Below are 23,645 nucleotides of genomic sequence, written 5' to 3' on the forward strand. Positions count from 1 at the left end.
CCGCCCCGCCCACAGCCAGCTGCGGCCCGCGGGGCGGGGCGGAGCGCCTCCAGATGCGCGGCCGAACCCTGCCGCCACGCCATTGGCTCCTCCGCGTGGGGCGGCGCTGCCATTGGCCCGGCGGCAGGGCGGTGGCGCCGGCGATAGGCGGGAGGCGGTGCAGGGGCGGGGCTAGCCGCGCCCGTCCGTCCCCCCCCTCCCCGCTCCCGCAGCGGCGCGGCCCCATTTCCCGATGCTGCCGCGGGCCGCAGCGCTGCCGCCGGGCGCCTCGCCGGGGCCTGGGCTCCGCCCGCCGCCGCCCGCCGGCCTCCAGGAGCCGCAGCCGCCGCGGGGCCGGGCCATGGCGAGCGCCGGCGCCGCCGACAGCGTCCGCGCGGAGGCGGCGGGGCCGCCGGCGGAGGCCGCGGAAGAGCCCGAGGGCGGCAGCCGGCGGTGGGGCGCGCAGCACGCCGGGGCCCGAGAGCTGGCCGAGCTCTACTCCCCAGGTGAGGGCGGCGGAGGCGGGACCCCGGGGAAGGGGACCCCGCGGGACTCCCCTCGGGCCCGGCTCCCCCCGGCCCATGCCGGTGCGGCTGCGGGGAGCCCCGGGTTAGCGGTGCTGCACGCTGGTGGCGTGCGCAGGGCGGGCGAGCGCGGCCGGTTCAAGCAGGGCTGGGAAGGGGCAGCGCTGCCGTGGTGGGGGTCTCTAACGAGAACCTGCTCACAGTGAGTGCTCTGCCCTTTAAATGCTCACACAGCCTTCAGCTCTGGTCTGAACGCAGACGTGCGAGCTCGCGTGCTGGCCGCAGTAACAGGAGCTTTCATTTCAGGATGCTTGGTGACTACTTGAGATACTCACTCCTGGCACCTCAGAACTGGGTGGGGGATGTTTGAGGCTTTGGTTTGGCCTTGTCTTGCTGAGGCTTGCTGTTTGTCAGCAGCTGCAGCTCTGTGATTATGCCTTGGAATAACAGCAAACTCCTTATAATGGAATATGTTGTTGTCTTTAGCTCGGTGTGAGTGATGCCAGGTATTCCTGTCATTCATTCCCTGGTGAAGGATTGGGAAAGGGAAGATAAGTTTTCTTCATCTTGTGGTTTCCAGCAGGTCAGCTGAACACCTTGGCTTGCGTGTTCAAGGCCATTATTGGAAAAGCAGGCGTTCTTACTTGCACAGAGGCAAGTAATGGTAAGGAAACAAAGGCATCCATTAGTTTGCCAGTTTTCCAGAATATTTAGGGCAAGTGTGCCCATTGCATCTGGCGTAGGTCACCTCTTTCTTGCCGTGAAAGAAAGTGGTGTGTGATGTCCTTTAGCTGGTCTAGAGGCACAGCTCTGATCCAGGCGGTGACCAGCTCCTGTGCTTTACACACAAGCAAACACCAGCTTTACAACTGCACTGTGCTCTTGCTCATGAGGGTAAGATTTTCTTTCCTAAGCAACTTGCTGCTCTTATCTTCAGCTGTGGACGTAAGTTCCTGAGAAGTCTGTGGAGCAGCATGTGTATAGCAATACTCATCAGCAGTGAGCTGTGCTGGTAGATTAGATGTGCATTTCTTTCTGGTATTACATAAATAACTTACATAAACAATGTCAGAATATGTGTTACGGTGGAAGCACATGACGTTGAACTACTGAGCAGGAAGTCTTAAGAGCAGGGATTACATATAATTGTGCAGAGTGAATATGACTCTGCAGTATTTCCGCTATTTCTTTAAGCATGTACTTAGTGCCTTTGTCACCTTATTCCTTCAGCTGGGGTGTACTTTTAAACTTGAGAGCATCCCTGGCAATGTTCAAGGCCAGGTTGGATGGGGCTTGGAGCAACCTGCTCCAGTGGAAGGTGTCCCTGCCCATGCAGGGGTTTGGGACTGGGTGAGCTTTAAGGTCTTTTCCAACACAAACCATTACCCATGATCCAAGCACAAGTTGTTGGTGCGGACTCTGCTCCTTTGGCCGATTCACCTTCCCAGTCTGTCCAGAGCTGGGCCTGCCTTTCTGGACTTATGTATCTCCAGACAGGCACCTTGGGATCCCATGTTCAGAGTACAGAGCTGTTTGCACAGACTGAACTTCTGGGACCTGCTAGTAAGGAGCGAATGTTTCCCCACAGTCAGCTAATTGTTCCGTGAGGATCTACCCACTTCGCTCCCCTAATCAGGGTGTGGTTTCCTATTGCAGGGAGCATTAATTAACTCTTGCTTTCATTACCCCAGGGATCTCTTTATAGTTCCCACATTGTCACCCAATGCTGCCTGGAAGTATGCTTGTTCTTGTGTCTTAATTTAATTTTAGGATCCTCTGTTCCTGCAGAGGGTGTTGGTTTGTACACTTATGGCCTCTAAAGGTCTTTGTTCACACTGCTTCAGAAGTTGCATTGTAGGCACATTGAAGAGAGCACTGATCCTCCTTCAGTGTTCCTAGCTTCCTTTCCACTGCACGAGATAGTTGAGAAGAGGGACTTGATTTAGCATTTAGGAGGAGAAATTTGATCAGGCAGTAGGTCAGTGTAGTGGAGTAGTAGGAAAGAAGCTCCTGTCCTGAACGCATGCCAGACATGTGAGTGTGCCTCTGCGCCTGTGAGAGGATGTGCACCTTGCACATAGTCCTTACTGACTGCTCCCCTGCATGTTGCTGTGCCTCAAACTGGAGTGGTACAAAGTGTATAAGGCTGCAGGAGAGGGTGGGAATGGTCAGCGGGGTTAAACTGCTCTGGAAGGCCCCGGGCAAGGGCAGTTGAGCATGTCGAGTTAACTACAGCCAGGGCCCTGCTGGGCCAAGGTGGTGGCTCAGATCATCTTGGATTTAGGCATTAAAGGTCTGTTTCTGATGACTTAATCCACGTGGGTCTCATACTGAGTATTCTCTTGCTCTCGGCATCAGTGCCTTCTGAGGCTCTAGCAGTGATTGACAGGCAGAAGCTTTCTGCTGCTAATCTGAATGTTCAAAGTGTTACCATACTCTGAAATGTCTCTTTTAATAGAAAATAAATGAGGGGATTGTTCAGATACTGTAGTGTAGTTCAGGTACTTGTACAGCAAGGTACAAGAGAGAATGATTGCCAGATCTTTCTCTTTGCTTTTTCTGTCTCCTCTCCTCTTGCAATGGTTGAGAGGTCATAGGCTTCTGCCTGGGAACGGGAAGGCAAAGACAAGGCTGCAGGAGTTGAGCAAGCTTTGGAAGTATAACTCAAATGTCAGCAAAGCAGTTCTAGGGTCAGCAGAATACAAGATGATGCTTTTTCCTGCAAGCACCACAGCTTTATTTACAAGCGCTGAGATTCTAAATATTGCAAATCATGAGATGACTTAACTACAGGGCATCTGAAGCCAGGAATTTGTTCCCATATTCAGCCATCCCAGCAACACTGAATATTGAATGAAATGGAGATTTGAAAAAGGATGTGATGTGGAGGAACATAATGCCAGCAACCGCAGGGGGAAGGAAACTAGGACAATGTCAGATGATGTCTGATTTGTCCCTGTTATTTGGACAAGGGCACAGGGAAGGGGTTAGTAGTGACTGGAGGAAGAAGAATATCACAACAAAATATGCACACCTCCTGTGGATAAGTAAGTTGCTGTATCGGTTCCCTGTCAGACAAATGGAGTCAGTCATCCAGGCAGGGGAATGCCCGTATTATCGCAGATGTCAAAAATGTCCTCTCAGATAAACTAAAACAAGCCTTTTCTCCTTTTTTCCTCAACAGGAAAGAGGCTGCAGGAGTGGATCTCGGTCATCCTGTGCTTCTCCCTCATCTGCTTCAATTTTTACAATCTTCTCTTCTACTTGCGCCTGGAACACATGCCCTCAGTGATTGTTGGAATCTGTAAGTAGGAGCCCCTCACTGCCATGAACAAGACTGTTGTAATGCTGGAAACAAGTGTGTGATCTTTTAGGCTTGACTTGCTGTTGAAAGGGACATGGACGCTCCTGTGCGTGCAATTGCACTGCCTCTGAAACGGAGGCCATCTGCAGAAGTTTCTAGAGCTTTCTCTTTTTCAGTGGCTTCTTATATCTCAAAGATGAAGTTTTTAGCATAGCTACTGCAATGCAGTGTTCTTGTGTAGTCACTGCAAGTGTGAGGACAGCTGAGAGGGGAAAAGCCCTCACGACTGTCACAGCTGGAAACAAAATACATTGGTTGACAAAAATACTCTCAAGAACTTCCCAGAGACCAAAAGCCAAGTTATTTCTGGAGGTGGAGAACTAAAAATGAGTAAGTGGGAGTGTTGTGATTTCACACTGAAACATGAAGTTTGGCCTTTGTCCTGAATGCAGCTTTTTTGTGGCAGTAAAAGGAACTCTTGGTCTCTTATTACTCCATTTGATTGGGAGCGTAGGCAAGCAAGTGCAGTATTGTACCTCAGCCTTAGATGTGTAGAAGTATTTAAGTTGTCAGTACAGAGATAGCTGGTGTAGGTGCGGTGTGAGTTGGTGATTTCATCTGGAAAGATGGAGAGGAAGAACTAGTAAAGAATTCTAGTATGATGCTGTGCACCTTTACTGATAGAATGAGGAACTGCATGGAATTAGCTGAAGGAAAACCTTGTCTTTGAATAACCTGGGTGTGAAGAGGGACTCCACAACATTCATTACATCATTCAAAGCCTAAACCTACATACAATCTGAATGTTGCTTAACACTTGGAGCCGAAAGTGTCAGTGTTTACATGAGCCCTATGTTACTGGGATGGTGTTGAAATGCTGTGGCACAGAAGCTTTCTTGGGAGCAGGCAAAAGAGAGGGCAGTGGAGCAGGCTGAGCTGCAGTAGGTGGGCAGCTTGGCTTGCTCAGTTTGTTGGCATTTTCTGGGCAGCAAATGTTCCTGGTGACTGTGTGGTTGTGTGCGTATGGGAGGTGATATGGGGAAAGGAAAGAGGATTAAATTTAGGAATCGGAAGAGCCATCTCTGCAGTGCATACCTCTCATAACTTTCTGGTTAGAGTCTAATATGGGATGAGGGAGGGAAGAGACTAGTAACTAAGCGTTTCAGCAGTCCTCTGCTGTACTTGTGCTGAATGTTAAATGCAGTGTTAGCAACTCCTGTTGGGTGTGTATAAAGGTTTATATATTTTAATATGATTTCCCAGTTAACTGAAAGAAGACCAAACGGTGTCATTCATCAGGACACCACATAAGCTAGCTACAGGTGTTCAGCTTCCTCACTTAGTAATAAAAGTAACTTGCCTATAAACTGTGTGAATTATTGCATGTTTTAGAAGAGAATGGCACTTGTTGACAATTATATGTATAAAAAAACCAACCAAGCACCAACAAAACACAGCAGCAGGTTCAAAGAGGGATACATGATAGATGCTGTGAATTTCTGCCAAAGCTGGGAAGAGGTAATTCCTGACACCTCTTTCAACATTGCTTTCTGTTGGGGCTGAGGGAGAGCAGAGACATCCACTACAAATCACACCAGCTCGCTTGGCCTAATTTCATCTTGCCCACTCTCAGCTGATGAGGTGGAGGTGTTGGGAGGAATGGAGAAGAGCGTGGCATGAGAACTGCTCCATAATGATGTCAAGTGTAGACAAGCAATAATGATGCTTCACCTGTAGTGCAATCTGTTTGCAGCTGGCTTTGATCTCAATGCTAATATTGATAAAAGCTTGAGTTCTCTGATATCCTGGTTACCAGTTTAACTGATAAAGCAGCCAATTCACTGATAATATTATTTAAGTAGCAGTGAATGATTAAAACAGCAGAATCTGGATTCTGTGTAAACAGTGTGGAAATAACTGATAGCATATACAAAATTGAGTTCAATAAAATAATAACTGCTCCATGCTATCTTGTTGTGCTGTCTTCAGTCCATCATTTCTCCAGGTAAAGTGTGAAGGAGTCTGTAATACAGCCTAATTATCCCTATGAATTGAGTTTTGTGAAACTCGTCTCTGTAGATGCCCCAATTCCTATGTATTGCAAGGCAGTGCTGTGGGTGAGATAAGTAGCATTGAGTTACAGACATGGTCAAATGTTTTCCCATTGAGAGCTTTCATGAAGCTTAGACTGGAATGTTGACCTTTGAGTTGAGATGGCAAATTAAACATTCCTCTAATAAAGACACGGCTCTAGATCGTGTGCAGGAATCCGAAAGTGATTGGTGATCCAGTGGGCTGGGTCTGATCTGCACAGACCTGTGCGTTGGGATGTGCTGCTGGGACTCTTTGTGTACTCTTATGTAACTGTGTGCTTTGTTTTAAGAAATAGCGAGTAGCTTGAACCTTCTGCATCACTTCACCTTATGTAAACCCTGTCTCTATGGTTAAGGTCTGTGTTATAGTTTCTTTTTTTCATGCCTTTAAAGGCGTAGCTGTAGCATAGGTAATGCTGTAAATATCTATAAACTCCTAGGACAGAAAGATCTGATCCTCCTCTTACTGGCAGTCTGAAAACACTTACTTCCTTATGTGATGTGAGCAGGCTGCTGAGAAATGCTCTCAACGTGGCGCTCTGTCATTTGCTGTGCTGAATCACCTGCGGGCACTGGGGCTGCGAGGAGAGAACTTTATGGCGTTGGTTTAGAATAGCTTTTGAACTCGGTTGTTTTGTGCTGACTAAAGATGATCTTGCTGGAAAGGAAGAGGCATGTGAGCCTCTTATCTCTGGAAGACAATTCCCTTCCCCTCCCTGCTGTCAAAAAGAAAAGAGAGAAAAGAAAGTGGGCAGAGGGTGGATATATTCTGTTGTTTGTGTTAACTCCAGTTGTGCCCTATTCTGAGTATCTTCTGCTGCTCAGAAGCTATGAAAAATCTCCTTTTCATGCAAGCTGATAATGATGTAGATTTGAATGTGCTACCGTATTTGCACACACATGCACACAGTGAATGCCAGGGCAGCCTCAGGTAGGAAAGCTGATGTGATTGAGGGTTAATATCCGAACAGTCCAACTGCAGCAGGATAGCATCCTGGCAGTGCTGCAGACCCAGAGCAGCTCCTGCCCCTGGAAGAGCAGCTCAGCAGTGCTGAGGACAAGGCTGGCCTAGGTGTCACTTTGTGATAAGCAGAAAAGCCTTGCCAGAACATGTAAGATTAGGTCTGAAATCCCTTACACCCTTAGGTGACTTTGTGGTGTCCATCAGTATTCAATATACATGAGCTGTGTGTGAACATGTATATATATATATGTATATATATATAATTTGTGTATGTGTTGTATTAATAGCATCTCGATAAAAAGTTTGGCAAGTCTCACCATGGATTCTGGTTTTCATTTTTCCCTCCCTCCTCATGTCATGTTACAGGGTTTTAAAGCCTTTTTTCCAGGTTGGGTGACTTGTTTCCAGCATCTGACTTTTATCTGCAGCCACGTTTATTCTTAATAGATCCTGTTTATTGCAGTCTTATCAATTTATTAAGTTTGTGTTGTAATCTCTTTATATTCCTAAGAACTGCTCCAAGTAGGGCAGATCTCTGTAGAAGCATCTTGTGACACACACAACACAAGATACAATTAATGATCACTTGAGAGATGGGGAACTGGTTTTTCCTAAGCCCCTTAGAGGTACATGTTTCAGTACAGCAGATGCTGTGGTTTGGCTGGAGCAGGAAGTAATCACTTGGTTCACTTTCAAAATAGAAACTTGTTCTGATCAAGGCCCAGAACCTTTTTGTTTCAAGCCTGAGCAGCTCTGCAGAGCTGCACTTGGTTACCTGCATTGCAGAGCCAAGTGATGAGTGTGTAATGCATATGAAAGGTCTGGCACACGTTGGAGTAAACACGCTCTAGAGACTATCAGTGCTTTACGAAGTGCACTGGTGTGCCCCTGCATCAACATCCTGCTGTGGCGATGTCACTTCGCTTTGGATTTGTGCATTAAAATGAGTTTCCACTTGGAATCTTGATTTAAAAGGTCCTTGAAATGACACCAGGGAAACCCTCCGTTAACAAAGGAAAATCATCTTTGAACTCAGCGTTGATTCAAGTAAACAAATCTTTGTCACGGGCTGTCTCACCCACTCCCTGAAGCAATTGTCAGTTACTTCTTATCTGTTGGTAACTTTGTGTTTTCCATCCTAAACCCTATTATCTCTTAAAGGTGGATACTTTGAGTGAATGTTGCATTGCACAAGTAACAATTGCACTGTCCTGACACAATTTGTGTAATGTCACAGAAGCGCAGAATGGTTTGGGTTGGAAGGCACCTTAAAGCTCATCCGCTTCCAATCTGCTGTCACAGGCAGGGACACCTTCCACTAGAACAGGTTGCTCCAAGCCCCATCCAACCATCATCATCTACTGATGGCTTCTGTAGTGCTGTGTGTGTTAACTTGGGCTATAGCCTTTCTGGCACCAGTAGATGCTGGCTGTTGGTCTTGGCAGTTTAATTATGGAGTACATGGTTTGCACCCTGCTGGGTGATGTTGACACCAGTTATCTATTTGTGTAACCTGGTTTAGGGGATGAACTTCTCCATTGTGCCAGCAGAGTTCTGGGGCAGGGTGGATGGAAGCCATACCTTTGATGGGGAGAGATGAGCCCTTCTCCCTGATGGAGATGGTTTAACCTGGGAGCAGGGGGAAGCTGGTGACATGGCTCTATCTGTGCTTTCCCCCCTGTGTGCACAGTGGATGTGCTTTTGCTCCTTATGTCAGCAGCAGGACTGGGACAAAGACAGCTCTGTGTGCTTGCTGAGCTGTCTGGGGCTCTCTTAAAGTTGCAGGGGACTTTGGTTTAATATAGGTCTTAGTGGCCATGGTTTACTTGGAATAGTGCCTCATGCACTTCAGAACATGAACCCATGTTGGAGTGCTGCCCTGATGGAGTGGGTTAGAGTGAGTGGTGACAGAATGATCCGCTTTGGTGAGAGATTATGGATGCTTATGTCCTGCGCCAGGCAAATGCTCAGGTCTGTGGGTGCCAACCTGACTGCACAGAGCTCCTGGTGCTGCTGGGAGCCAAGCTCACCATGAAGGATTCCTGGGGGTGTTTGCAATGGTGAATAGGTCAGTTTGATCAGTTGTACTAATCAAAGTATGGGGGCTTTCAGTGAGGGAAAACGTGCTCCAGGGTTTCATTCAGTATCCATTGCTTTCTGTTCTCTTAAGCCATCCAGAAGAAAGGGATTAATTGCTTTTTCTAGTAATGCATTTCCAGGGAAAAGAAATAGGCACAATGGTACTTTTTGTGCAAGAACCTGAGGCCTAGGTAAAGCTGTCAAGATTTGGTCATTTAAATACGATGGGTGCTTGCCCAGCACTCCATCAGCTGAAGAAGTAGCTGCTTTGGGCTTGCTTTGGGTCAACAGGCTATGATTAAGGACATGAACATAAAATGTGGCTCCTGTCATTAAGTTTATCAGGTAGTGATTCTTAGGCAAGTCATGCTTTACGATCTGCTGGTGTGTGCCTCCAGGGGAGCTGGTACCCTGATTCCCTGCGGATGTGCTTTTCTGGAGGCTTCTGGCAGTATTAGAAGCTGTGTGGTTTCTGCCCTGAGGCTGGTGTTCAGGTCTGTTGCAGTTAGGGGCGAGGCAAGAGCTATGAGAGGTGTGCCTGGTTCTTGGGAGGCGTTGCTGGGAGGCAGTGGATTGTATGGCTTTCCCATAGCAGGGGGTAACTGGAGTATCCAGTGGAAGGAGAAGGAATGTCTGCTATATCAGTAGCGTGCCAATCTTGCAAAATATGCATGTGCAACTCAGGACTGACCTTTCCCATCTCTGGAGCACATGTATTATAGACATGGCTTATTTGAAGACCCAATTATACTCTAATGCATATAATAATATATTCAGGCCCTTTTATTTCATAGCTCAGCTGTGTTCTCTGCTTCCTTGCACTGGTAGGTCCAGTTTTGACTGAATGTTTCTCTGCTTTAAAAAGCAGAAACAATTAACTCTTCTCTTTTGCTTTTAAGATGCTACACTTTATACTTCTTGAAATGGGATTTCCTTTGCCTCATAACTTGCCACAGTATCAAGCCCTGCCTTTTCTGTGCTGAAAGCCACTAAATGTGAAATGCAGATGACGAAGGCATTTTATTTTTATAAGTATATAAGTAGCAAAGCAATGTTGCTTTAGCATATTGATTATTTAGAAAACCAACCTTTCTGCTGTGGAATTGGCCACTCCTCAGGCTCTTCAGTGCTGTAACATTCAACTGGTTTGTACAGTCACTGATTACAAATGACTGTACCTCAATGATGTTGCACAATAGCATCAAGTTATTTAATAACATCTTATGCTGGGTTTTTTTCCCCTCCAGAGACTCTTAACTGAGTCCTTACACTGAACATGAAACCTTATATGCTCTATTGCAAGGCTTCTGGGCTACAATGTGAGAATTCTGTCTGTGCAAAGCCAGGCTTACACTTGGCTCTGTACTGTTTTGGTGAAGTTACAGCCTGCTGCTGCAGAACATGCAAAACAGTTCTGTCTCTGGAGGCACGAGGTGTTCAAATGTCCCACTTGGTGTGGCTTCCTTTGCTCGCACTGGGAGCAGCTGGGTTGCAGGAAGTGGTATGGGACTGGTTCATGAGAGAGGCTCCTTATTGAGGCTGCAGGTTGCAATCCTCAGTTTGGTACGTAAGCAAGGAAGAGGAGGAGTGGGGGCTTCTCTGTGACACAAGCCCCTATGTTTTACCTGTTTCTGAAGAGACCACAAGCAGGAGCAAAGGCATCTTTGTTGACTGCGTGTTTGGGTAGTGTCTCCTTGAGCCCTTTGAGCGTGGCCTGGCAGGTGACTTGAGTGTCTGAGTGCCACAGTCATGCTTTGGCATGTCCCCTGACTCAGACCAGAGGCACCCACTCCCTCTGTGGTGTCCCAATGGTGCTGCTGTGCCTGCAGGCTCACCCATGCAAAGCATCACAAGTGGCTGGAAGAGAATGGCCATTTAGCAAATGTGTGCATCAGTCATGTGTTCACTTACTTTAAAACATCTGCTGCTGGTTAAGGTTAATTTGCACACCTGTGGTCTCCCTGTCTCTCAGGCCTTTTTCTTCTTTCCTTATTCAGCAGCCTAAAATCCAAACCAAATCCTGATGTTCTGAGCAAATTCTGCAGCTCATTTCTTAACCACGATGCCTTCTTCCCCTTCTGTGCCTTCTGAGTGCTCACTTCCTCTTCAGCTATAAGCCATCCATCCCACTGCTCAGCAGGCTGGAGTAAAACTAATGTGCACAGAGCTGTGTTTCTCTAATGCTTTAGTGGTCTTGCTTCCCATGTGTGTGTGAATCCATGGTTTGCAGTTCATAGATATCCAAACTGTGAATATCCTGCTTTTTCTGACTTTATAATAAACTCTTCAGACTGACAGCCTTGAACATGAATTTTGCCACCCTCCCAACCTTGATGAGAGAGCATCAAGTTTTTATACCACCTTAGAGAAATAGCTGGACACCTCTGCCTTGGTTTTCTCTTTTTACCTAAAGACAGTGCTAGGTATATGAGAGTATTGAGTTCAATACATTGCTGTCTGTACTTTCAGAGTCCAGAGACAGGATGCAAATAAAGTGTTATGATGTTAGTCATGTCTATATATATAACCTTTGGTTCAGTTCTGTCTCTTTTATTACAACTTGTCATACACAACTGCTGCAGAGTGAGCAAGGCCTTCTGCAGTCCAGCTGAATACAAAGGTTTCTGGTAGTTAGGTTTTTTCTATACTGCTTTAGTATAATGCACTGCTTCAGGCACCATTCATTCTTTCCTCTTAGCTTTCTACCAGCTGGCATTGGAGTAACACACGGAATATCTATGGAACTGTCAGTATTTTGCCTCTCTTTCTGTTGATCTTCCTGCTGTTATTTCAAGCTCTGATAATGCAGTGTGCTGGAGGGGATGAGGGTTAATAGGGTGATTACCTCAGCAAGAATGGTATTTTAGTTGTTGCAAAGTGGAGTGTTGTTTGGATATCTTCCTCCTGAATCAAGGCGGTTTGCTCTTTCAGCTGCTAGGTGCAGATCTAAAAGCTATTGTGTTCCACCCTGTCTCACTGTAGCTTAAGTGTGTGCCCTGAAACAAAAAAGTCTATAGAATTTACTGCTTAAAAAGGAGTTATGTTCAGTACAATGAAGTGATACATAGAGGATGGGGTATCTCTGGCTGCATGTAAGAGTTTGGGCCAGCTGGATAATGGATTCAGCAGTGGGGATTGATTTGTAATTTGAAAAGAACCTTTTGGGGTAGTAGATGCCACACTAATCCTAATCTATTTCTTCTCCCTTTTTGCAAATGAAAGGTGAGGGGAAGGCCTGCAGAGGTGAGGGATCAGCTAAGGAAAAGGTAACCACAAGGAGGGCTACATCTGAAGTGTGCTGTGCTGCATGCACTGTAGGTAACGGTTGTGTGCTGAAGATGAAGAACACTTGATTGATAGTAACAGAACAACCTCATCCTCTGTCATGCTTTGAAAATTACCTGCTCTTTAGCAATCCTGCCAATGTCACAAGAACTTCATTAAGCTGGACTCTCAAGGCAGCTGCCCTAAGCTTCCTGGAGTAGGAAAGACAGGCACAGTCTGGATCCTGACCAGGGTAAATAAAAGTTGTATGATTTGTGGGGAAAGATGCATGTTTGTTTTATTTTCTGGCATATCTCAGGCTGCTTTTAAGTTTCTGTGAAGGAGGGGGGAGTAAGAAGGTGCATTGGCATCAAAGCAACATGAACCAGTACACAGTAACTAACTTTTGGGCTGGATTATAAGTGAGTTGGAATTGTTTTGCTTAACATCGTAACAGGAAAAGGGGTCCCTGCCCATCAGAAAGCCTCAGTGCTATAAATGAGAAGCAGTCCTTGAACAGTCTTCAGACACATAGAGGAAACAAGTGCTGGCTAGTGGAAGAGAAAGCCAGGAATCCTCCTAGCTTCATGGACATCTGAGGAAGAGTTAGTGCAGAAGAAGAATCAGCAGAGCAAAAAATAAAGGTCCCACATCACCTCTGGTTTTGCAGCTCCTGCTGTTTTGGGAGCAAAGACTCTGTTACAATGGGTGAGTGCTGCAGACAGCCCTAATTTGATAAATTAGGTCCAACCATATCCTGGGCTGCATCAAAAAGAGCGTGACCAGCAGGTTCAAGGGGGTGGTCCTGCCCCTGCTCTCATGAGGCCTCACTTGGAGTACTGTGTGCAGTTCTGGTGTCCTCAACATAAAAAGGGCATGGAACTGTTGGAACAAGTCCAGAGGAGGCCACGAGGATGATCAGGGGCTGGAGCACCTCCTGTATAAAGACAGGCTGAGAAAGTTGGGGCTCTTCAGCCTGGAGAAGAGAAGGCTGCGTGGAGATCTCATGGCAGCCTTCCAGTATCTGAAGGGGGCCTACAGGGATGCTGGGGAGGGACTCTTCATTAGGGACTGTAGTGATAGGACAAGGGGTAATGGGTTGAAACTTAAACAGCAGAGGTTTAGATTGGATATAAGGATGAAGTTCTTTACTGTTAGGGTGGTGAGGCACTGGAATGGGTTGCCCAGAGAGGTTGTGAATGTTCCATCCCTGGTGGTGTTCAAGACTAGGTTGGACGGAGCCTTGTGTGGCATGGTTTAGTGTGAGGTGTCCCTGCCCGTGGCAGGGGGGTTGGAACTGGATGATCTTGAGGTCCTTTCCAACCCAAGCTATTCTACAATTCTAAATATCAGAGGAAAAACTGAAGAGCTGGGTTCCAGCCACTCTGACCTGGCCCTGTGACTACTCCTCTGCTTTTCATGGACCCACAGGCTCCTCTGAGGACTGCCAATGCCAATGGTGACTGTGCCTTCTGCCCTGGGCACCAACTGAAAGTTGTGAATTGCTAACTGAGCTGCTTTGAAACTATGCTTTGAGCACACAGTCTTTGTATTTCTGTTGTTGTGACCCATTTACCAGTGAACTGCAAGATCAGTGCAGAGCGCTGTAGTTGGCATGAGCTTTGGGTGATTTTGAGGGATTTTCACTGGGATCAGACACTCGGTTCCCAGGTAAATTTGCACAGGGCACAGCAGCCACTATGAAATCTGGGTCATGCTTCTGCTGAATTCCTTTAACCAGAGCTGCAGGTAACGTGTGTCCTGCCTTCCCTGTCAGAGCCTGAATGCTGGCTCCACAGAGGATCACTGGGTATGACTGGATGCACGTTCACTGGAGGGTCCATCTCAGAATAAACAAACAGGAAGATCTTTCTGATGTTTTTACCACCTGAGGGGATGGCCCTGGGGGCAGAAATGATCCTGAAGCTTAGTTTGCTTTATCCTTCAACAAATCTGGACTCCATCCAGACCTGGCTAATCTAACATTAGACCTGCTCAGAGCACGATGCTAGAACTGCTACCTCTTGTCTCTGTTCTGTAAAGGGCAGGGTCTGGTAGCCTGAAATCCCTCAAGCACAGAGGTCCTGAGGCAGTATCTCACTCATTGCTGTGTTGCTATAGCCATGTCACTGCGCTGTCAGCCACATTCCTCCAGCTTCTCAGTTATAAACAAGGGAGCTTTTTAGCTTCTTCCTCTCTGAATTTGCTTCCTCCAAAGCACAGCCTGGCAGCAGAGCTCATGCAGGGGAATAACTCGGACTGTGCTGGAGACTTCATTGCTGAAGGGACTGCGAGTCTGAAAGCCAGATGACTTCTACAGGTGAAGAGTGATAGGTGTCTGTTAAACACCATCTGTGACTAACTGGGAAATATACAGCTGTTCTGATCAAATGCCATCTCTTGTGTCCTTACTTTTAATGTCAGGATTAGCCAGGAACTCGAGTAGATTATCCAGAACATGAAGGCAAAAATAGGGCTTTACGTGCATGAACCAAAAATCACCCTTACTTGACCAGGGTTTTAAACTTACTGCAGTTGGCAGCTAGAAAAATCTTGTTGCAGCAAGCTCTGTTTAGTGATGTATCTGACTGGGTACGCAAATACCACAAGTGCACCCTGTCCCTTACAGAGACTCGGCAGTGTGGTTTCTGGGGCCTTGCCTCCAGCATTGCAGGTGCCACAGTTTTGAAGCTGTTTGAGGTTCCAGTCTTGTTTTGTAAATAGCATCACTATACCCAGGAATGGCTTCTTTCTTGGTGCTTACCTGTACCCATCAGTGTGCAATGCTGCTTATTTACAGACATAAGGGACCAACATTGGGAAGGATGGGTCTGCAGATAACGTTATCTGCTGGGATAGCTTTAACAGCCTGGTAATCTGTTAAATGGCATTGAAGAGGGAGGATGGGCAGATGTGATTCAGATGTGATGGAAAACTGGTGTTCTCCATACCAGCAATTGTAAGGATTTGTCAAGCTCTTCTGTAGAAGATGGGCTAAACACAAAATCTTGCTATTTAATGAACACCATAACCATCCAAATGGTGTCTTGTTGACCTTCTTTTTTCCTAGTTGGTCTGACCTTAAATTTAGTCAGATTGAGTAGATCTCCTGTGGTTGTAAATATCTAAATTAGAGTTAAATACGTAAATTTATAAACCAAGCATTAAATGTGTGTGTGTCAGTGAAACTGCTGTGTACATCTAACTGTCCCTCTCCCTGTTCAAGTTGCAGGAGTTATTACCGCTGACTTTCTGTCAGGACTGTTTCACTGGGGAGCGGATACGTGGGGATCTGTGGAGCTTCCCATAGTTGGAAAGGTTTGAGATTCTTATCCTTATGCTTGGAAACGTTATGAAATGCTTTTCTGAAACACTTCCAGTGTTCCCAGCTGCATTGGACTGTGTGTGTAAGCTGGATGTTTCTTGCAGTCTTGCCAATGGAACCAGCTCACCCACCCCAGAGCCCTCCTCCACTGAAAGGCATGGTGTATTGCTGGTGAAGTGCCACGTTTGCACTTGGCCTCAGTGACACATGCAAGGTGACACTGCCCATTTTATCACATTCTTGAAGGTTTGCACAGAGTTTTGCAATCCCAGTGTTCCCAGACCTTCCCAAAGTACTGTGGGAATGGCCTGTGTCACAGTGAGTGTGGAAACCTGGCTAGACTAACGTAGATCTTACAAAAGGCTGACAGACACAGAGAAATGAGGGTTATTCCTCTTGCTAAACCCTCTAAAAGCTGCCTTGTAAAACAGGAAGACACTCCAGTAAGAAACCTTTCCAGCTTCTGTGCTACTGGGCCCTGTTGTAAAGGTAATAGCATTACAATGGTGATGACTGAGGTTTTAAATTTGAGATGTATTTATACCCCTGCAGCTACAAATGCCAGGTGCTTAGTGGAAGGTGCACTGACTTCTGTAATAAGCAATAATCTTTCTTAAAGGTTAACTTCATTATAGCTACCATTAATTACTCCTCACAGTGCAATATAAGTATGAAAGTATATGATATTCCTTGTAATTATTAAGAAATACATGAACTAGAACAGTGGAATTAAGACTGCTGAGTTTAGGCATGTACTTGTTTACCTTTAATAGACTTGGTAGTCCTTGAGTCCCTGTATCTCTGGGCCGTAGTTCAAAGACCAAGACTGCAGGAGACTGCACTCAATAAACAAGAGTTCACTTTTGCATAGGCTGTACATGATGTGTGTGTTACAGGCAAATAAGTGCACTTGTTTTCCTGTCCCAGTCCTACTGATCGCATTTGCTGTTTTCTCTGGGACTGTCTATTCAGATGCAATTTCTGCTCCTAGGGGAAGAGTTTTATATTTGACTGTTTGACCTCTGTTGGTTTGTCTGGTCCTCTAACTTGCCTTTAATGCTGTCCTTTTAGCCCATCTCACAAATTATGAGACTAAATTTACCTTCTTTTAGTGATTTATTGGTTTGTGCTGCTCACCAAGTGATTTATATTTGTGAATGTCACAGGCTTATGTGAAATTAGGATGTTAATGCTTTGGGTTTGAGATCTACGGACTAAAGGTCTTAAGTGAAAACTAAGAAGAATAAAACTGAAAAGCAAAGAAAAACTGGATTTCGGTCTGGGAACTGAATTGCTTTGCAAATCAAATTATCTGATGTGTTGTCATCACACAAGTTTGAATTCTGCCTACATGCTCTGTGGTGGGAACTCAAACTGTCATAGATTTGAATGTATGTGAGGTTGGGGAGGTTTCAATAGTTGTCTTCCTAAGATCATTATTGAGCCATGGCTTCATGTTTGTCAATTTGGTTTTTCAGGCTTTCATCAGACCCTTTAGAGAACATCACATTGACCCCACAGCAATTACCAGACACGATTTTATAGAGACCAATGGAGACAACTGCTTTATGACACTGGTCCCATTGGCAAACATGGCATACAAATTTGTTTCTTTTTCCCCAGGTAAGCTCTTACTTCTGACTTGTGTGCATTTAGCATTTGTGTTGGTATTTAAATAAACATTTCTCTGTGTGAAGCCAGGAGAAATCAATGAATGCAAGAGGCCAAGTAATAGCTCTTGGAAGCAGGATGCTCCTGGGAGGAGAGAGGGAAACCTTCTTTTTCCTTGATGGAGCAACCAGAAGGTGGGCCAGGTAGATACTCTGGCTCAACAGACAGTCTGTGGCTGAAGTCTTGCAAGGAAGCATTAGAAGTTATAGTACATATTATTTTTATAAGAGGGATCAAAGTGTGTGTATGGAGGAACTTGTTCTGAAGTGTGTAAAAATGCTTCCTCTTTATAGAAACACTTGCAAACTGTAAGTGGGAGAATTAAAGAATTAATGTAATTTCATAGATGGTAAACTTAGAGTTTAACTTCTTGTTTATGGCTCATTGTCAGACACTGGTGCTTACCAGCCTGTCTTGTGACATGCTGGAATTGCTTATGGCTTACTGGCTCTCATGATACTTCTGCCAAAGCAGCTTTGTTGGGGCCTTTGGTAGTCCCTGCAGCGCCAGGCATCTCTCTCTGGGCAAGACAGCATCCTCCTAGTAGAAATTTACCTTTTCATAAATGGTAAAGACACACATCTTTGTTTTGCAGAGGCATTATATGAAACGTGTCCTTGGGAGTGTTACGTCTTTGCACTCATCATCTTCATAACCCTGACGAACCAGATTCACAAGTGGTCTCACACGTACTTTGGTCTTCCACGCTGGGTCATATTCCTACAGGACTGGCACATTATCCTGCCGCGGAAGCATCACAGGATCCATCATGTGTCTCCACACGAGACGTACTTCTGCATTACAACTGGTAATGCCACCTCCTTCATACTGCACCCTCTCTTTAGTAGGCTTGTGCAACTTTTACCTGGCAATATGTAATTTAGTGACAGCCTATTAAGTACCTACAAAATGACATGGTGAAATTGTGCTCTTAGCAAACTGTAGTTTTCTGTTGCGTAAAAATGTGGGGGGGAAGGTTTGTGATTGACTAAAAGGTAAATTTCAGCCTGATAGGGTAGTTAGTGGTACTGAGATCCAACTGCATGGTACCTTGGTAATCTCATGCTAGTAATGGATTTTGTTCATCAAAGTCTTAAAGCTGTCGTTCCCTCAAAATTGCTCATTGTCTGCAAGTGCAGCTTACCTTGAATGCTCATTTCTAAAACAAGGCTTAAGCGTTTTCAGTCTTCATTCATTCTGATTTGGGGCATAGGAGTGTGAGAGCTTGCAAAAAATTGCCCTTTAGGTTCCTCTTGCATCTATATTTGGTTTTATGCCCATTGTATGGGCAGGTATACTCAGTCACCAGTGTTGCATGGTCCTGAATCAAGTTAACTGGGGAGTTGGAAATTATGCACTTACATTCTTCATTCTGTCATTGCCTTTAGCACACAGTTTCTGATGGTTTTGAAATCTGCTAGGAAAAAAATCTAATTCTTGTGATGAGAATATAATCAACATAAAAAGGACATGGTACTGTTAGAACAAGTCCAGAGGAGGGCCATGAGGATGATCAGGGAACTGGAGCACCTCCCATATGAAGACAGGCTGAGAAAGTTGGGGCTGTTCAGCCTGGAGAAGAGAAGGCTGCATGGAGACCTCATAGCAGCTTTCCAGTATCTGAAGGGGGCCTACAGGGATGCTGGGGAGGAACTCTTCATTAGGGACTGTAGTGATAGGACAAGGGGTAATGGGTTGAAACTTAAACAGCAGAGGTTTATACTTGATATAAGGAAGAAATTCTTTACTGTAAGGGTGGTGAGGCACTGGAATGGGTTGCCCAGAGAGGTTGTGAATGCTCCATCCCTGGCGGTGTTCAAGACTAGATTGGATGAAGCCTTGGGTGATATGGTTTAGTGTGAGATGTCCCTGCCCATGGCAGGGGGGTTGGAACTGGATGATCTTGAGGTCCTTTCCAATCCTAACTATTCTACGATTCTATGAATATCATGTAAAAAACATGGTACAGTTAAGCATGACTTGACAGATGGCAAAAACCTTGCCACCTGAAGAGCTGTTTTCAGTCCTGTTATATCCTGAATATTTAAGCCTGGCCATTATCAGCAGTCTTAGGCTAGTTGCTTTCATTTCTCATTTAAAAACCAAAAAAGCATGTGCTTATGTTCACTCTGTGCTTTCTGTAAGTGTTCATACCATACTAGGCTGACATAGCACAGCATGCAGATTGTATGCTTCAATTTTCCAGTCGAGCAAAGTGTTTCTGCAGCCCCAATTCTCTTTCTTCTAGGATAGAAATGAGGAGGGCAACAGAAATATGCAATCAATACATGATTTAAAAGGGGCCTTTACTGAATGAAATATGACTAGTTACTGTAAGGCATTTGTTAGTGACTTGACTTGAGTAGATAGCCAAGTCCCAGGAGTATACTTGGTTTCAGGGCTGACCTGTGTACAAAAAGGTCTACCACTGTATCATTGCCAGGGATGGGTTCAGATAACAGAGCTTTCTAGCATTCCCAGTGTTAAAGCTTTCAGGCTGACTACCATTTTTAGACACCAGGAAGGAGTCATCCATTCCTTGAGGGTTACTGGCTGGGTTTAATGAGACTTGCATGGGCTGACTTCCTGAGGGGCATCAGTATACAGTGAGTTAGTGAAGCTGCAGGATCACAGGTGAGGTGGGAAAGGGCATCTTCAACTACAGAAGGTGGCTGAAGATAGTTCCTGTTTTGGTACATTGTTAAAGCTGTAGCTGTCTCTGGTTAGGAATAATCTAGCTCTCTAGAAACACATCTTCAGCAGTGAATATCCTGAATGTTCTGCCTTTAGTATTTCTGTCCCATAATAGCTATACACCAGACATCACCAGCAAGAACAGTTCTTTTCCCACTGCTGACAGAGCTGGCTGCAGCAGCTTTCCTGGGTTTCTGTCTTGCTTGCGCTAGCCTGCATTTCAGCTCTTCCCTCTAACATGAAATTCTAGCTCACTGTGGTAAGAGAAGTGTACATGGAGTAAAGTATAACATCTGCTTACAGAACAGTTCTGTAAGTGTGGAATAACTAATATAACCCTGTATACATCCATCTCTTCCTGGTTGTAGGAAAATCTCTTTCTTCATTCAACTTGATGGTTCTTTTCTGATAGGTTTGCAGTGGCCATAGAGTAGTGCGCTCCTCTCTCATCTACCTTGTTTAATTTGAAGAATGTTATTAAACAAGCATTGCAAGACATTGTACTTTGGATGCTATGGGAAACTAATCCTCTTTTTCCTTTGCAATCGCTTAGGTTGGCTGAACTATCCATTAGAGAAGATAAGATTCTGGAGGTGTTTGGAGATCATTATCCAAGCAGTTACCGGGGAGAAGCCAAGAGCTGACGACATGAAATGGGCTCAGAAAATCAAGTAACTTTTGCCAGCCTTCTGCAATCCTTAACTTGTTGCCAATGTTTTTTTTTAAATACAAAGCCATCAGCCAAATTCAAGACCTGCAAAGAAATAACAGACTCTAAAGCACAAACTAAAAAGTGCTAACAGACTGCAACGAAATGAACTAATTCTTAAAACAATACTTGAAATGGAGATGATTACTCTTACTGAGCACCTTTCTGTTCAGCCATGTCTGCTTACATCTTAGGAAGTACTTCATCACTGTGTTTCACAAGGCTATTGGGCAAGCCAGAAGGCAGGACAGTCACTCCATTGGTACATGGTGGCGTAGTAAACATGTGTTGTATCAACATTATTTAACACTTCAAAAATAGCTTGTTGCCTAAGACCTACAGGGAGAATGGTGACAGCAGTGTGTCACTGTGTGTTTGAGTCCAAGTACACGGCATGAAAACAGTGTGTCAGAATTAATGGAAGCCTATAAATAATCACTGTTCAATGCACTTAGTGATCGATAAACCTACAGCTCTGTTATGTTGAATTGAATTGATCTAATGTGGGACAGCCTTTGGGAATCTTGCTCCACCAGTGGGCCACGAATCCTCAAGTGTCTTCAGTTTCCCTTAAAATAAAGTTGTTCTACTCTACGTGGAACTGAGCTGTTTCTGCATAAGCCTTCAACTTACGAAGCCTCTGAGAAGAGGGAGGGCACCAGTAGGACACATGCTCAAGTTTGTTCATGCGGAGTGATTGCTGCTGAGTCTTCTGTTAAGTGTTCCCTACCCTGACAATAAATGTTTAAAATAGTTCTAGTATTGGGCACATTGCAAATAGCTGTATTCAAGAGCTCAAGGTATCAAATCATAATGTTAGAAGGGAAATTGTCAATGACTGGTGTTTTGTTCTTTTTTTTTTTTAAGGTGCTTGCTTGTTTCTGTAAATAATATAAAGCCTTAATCTCTTCTGGTGTAATGGAATAATATTTTAATGTGATGTTTGAATGTATATAATATATTTATAACAAAGCAGTTGGATAATACTAATCATGTTTGTTAAGTCTTGTTGCTGTTCTTCATTCATGCGTTGGCAGTGCTTAGTGCAAGAACTCAGTCACTGGTGGCAAAATGCTTCACGCTATTCAAACCACCGAAAACACTTTGCAGCCTGTTACATCCTCTTTAGGCTGAAGTGATCAATTGCTAGTCAACTATCTAAGAGCTTGACACTATATTAGGCCAGACCTCAACACCTTTCAAAAAGTGCAGTTAAATCTGCTTCGGATGCTAAGGAGTAACTGCTGGACTGGGGAGGGCGAAGTTCCCCATAGAATATCCAATGGGTACTTTATCATGTTAATGCCATTTGGATCTTGTTGAATTCTTTCCTGAATGAAAACTTACAGATGGTCAAATCTAAGACTGCTTTGCCTTCCCTAGTTGTAAATTGTGTTGAATGCAAACTGGTCCTGAAGAGCACACTAAGGTTTTTTGAGTTATAGGTTTAGATTAATCTTGTTCCTGATGGACCACAAGTTCTGAAAGTGTTGGAACTTGGCAGCTCTCCTCCAGTGGAAACTGCTGGGTGCAGGTGTGTTTGAGCTGGGTTCTGCAGACCAAAATCAGAGTTGTACCTTGGTTGCAAAATATTTAATGTGCCTAAATGGTTCAGGCCCTTAGAGTGGTTTGCATTGGAAGGGACCTTGAAGATCATTGAGTTCCAAACCCCTTGGAAAACTTTGCACCATTACAGGAAACTTGTCTATTTCAGTTGTACCAGTTGACACCACATCTCTGCATAGCTTTGACAGTAAAAAACGCTTCCACCAGAAGTGTTTATAGGAGTCTCAAAATGAATTTAGTTGAAAGTGGAGAAAGAGGAAGAAATACTCCATTAATACTGTTAATTATTGCCTATTGCTTCCAGATCTCTGGGCACTGGGGAGGGGTGGTTCTGTGCCAAACCTGCAGGCACAGTTGTTCCCAGTAGTTTGATCTCTACTTGTTTTAATTTCCAGGCACTGAGAGTTTAGGGTTACATTAAAGAATTGATATGAACATAAATTTGGGTAGGAAGAAAGGTAACTTTTAGTACTGTGGAAGTTAGTGTGGTGGTCATTACTATGAATCAGTGCAGTTAGTTCTGTTAATACTTGCTATTTGTGGCTGTAGTTTGCTTTAAAATCCTTTGCTGTGACAATGCTGGTGAGAATGCAAACTACAGTGTGTCCAGAGCAAAGAATGCTTCTCCTTCCTCTCCTCCCCTTCCAGTGTGGCTGTTCTGCAGTTTAGATGTGTAGGAGTGCTTAGGAAACAATGTCTATTGCTGTGAGTACAAAGAACTGCAGTGGTTATTTCTGCTATCTCAACAGCAGTTAGATTCACCAGTGCATCCATCCTGAGATTCCCATAATCCATATTCTAACAGGTATGTAGACATCAGTTTTCTGTCCCTCCTGCCCTCATCCCTTTCCTCACCTTTTCCTCACGCTCAGCCCTAGTTTGAGTTAGGTAAACCAGTGTCAAAGCCCAGTACAGAGCTTGGTGAATGCTTAGGGCTCCTGTGTAAAACAGCCTGAAGCTGTAGGTTGTTTGAGAGCGCATCTGGCTGCAAACTGAAATGCCAAGTGAACAGCAGTGCTGCAGTAACCAATGGGTTTAAGCACATGAATTATTAGATTTCCAAGAATTAGAATTTCTCTTCAAAAGTGCTATTAAAGGCAATTGCTATTGCCCAAACCTCTCTCAGCCATTTGATCTGTGGTCTTACTGGAAACAAATCTGAGCTGCTAATACTGGTGGTGGCTGGGACTATCAAGCCGTTAATCTTAATTATGAGAAACTGGGGCAGCCATTAATCTCTGGATGCTGTTTTCCACGCTGATGCTGTGCTCCACTCCTGAGGCAGCTCTTGCCCAGAGTGACCCACGATGACTGATATGGCTGGACGCTCCTAGGGTCCTGTCTTCACGTTGCTGTTCATAAGGCAGCAGCCTGGGGCATGGCCCTGAGCAAGTTCTGGTTTTGTAATCCTTGATCTTTCCCTCCCTGCTGTGGGTCAAGATGTGTCACAAAGCTTCCTGCCCCTTGGAGGAC

General features: G+C 45.0%; 1 protein-coding gene across 1 annotated transcript; it reads left to right on the plus strand.

The window, feature by feature from the left end:
* The first annotated feature begins 226 nt into the window (after positions 1–226).
* PEDS1 (plasmanylethanolamine desaturase 1) lies at positions 227–21,609 on the plus strand. The gene is made up of 6 exons (XM_034067246.1): positions 227–485; positions 3,688–3,807; positions 15,434–15,525; positions 17,011–17,155; positions 17,799–18,011; positions 20,451–21,609. Exons 1-6 carry the CDS (start codon positions 233–235, stop codon positions 20,570–20,572), a joined length of 945 nt encoding a protein of 314 aa, XP_033923137.1. The 5' UTR covers positions 227–232; the 3' UTR covers positions 20,573–21,609.
* The last annotated feature ends 2,036 nt before the right edge of the window (positions 21,610–23,645 follow it).

Source organism: Melopsittacus undulatus, chromosome 10, assembly GCF_012275295.1.
Source record: "Melopsittacus undulatus isolate bMelUnd1 chromosome 10, bMelUnd1.mat.Z, whole genome shotgun sequence".
NCBI classification, from domain to species: domain Eukaryota; kingdom Metazoa; phylum Chordata; class Aves; order Psittaciformes; family Psittaculidae; genus Melopsittacus; species Melopsittacus undulatus.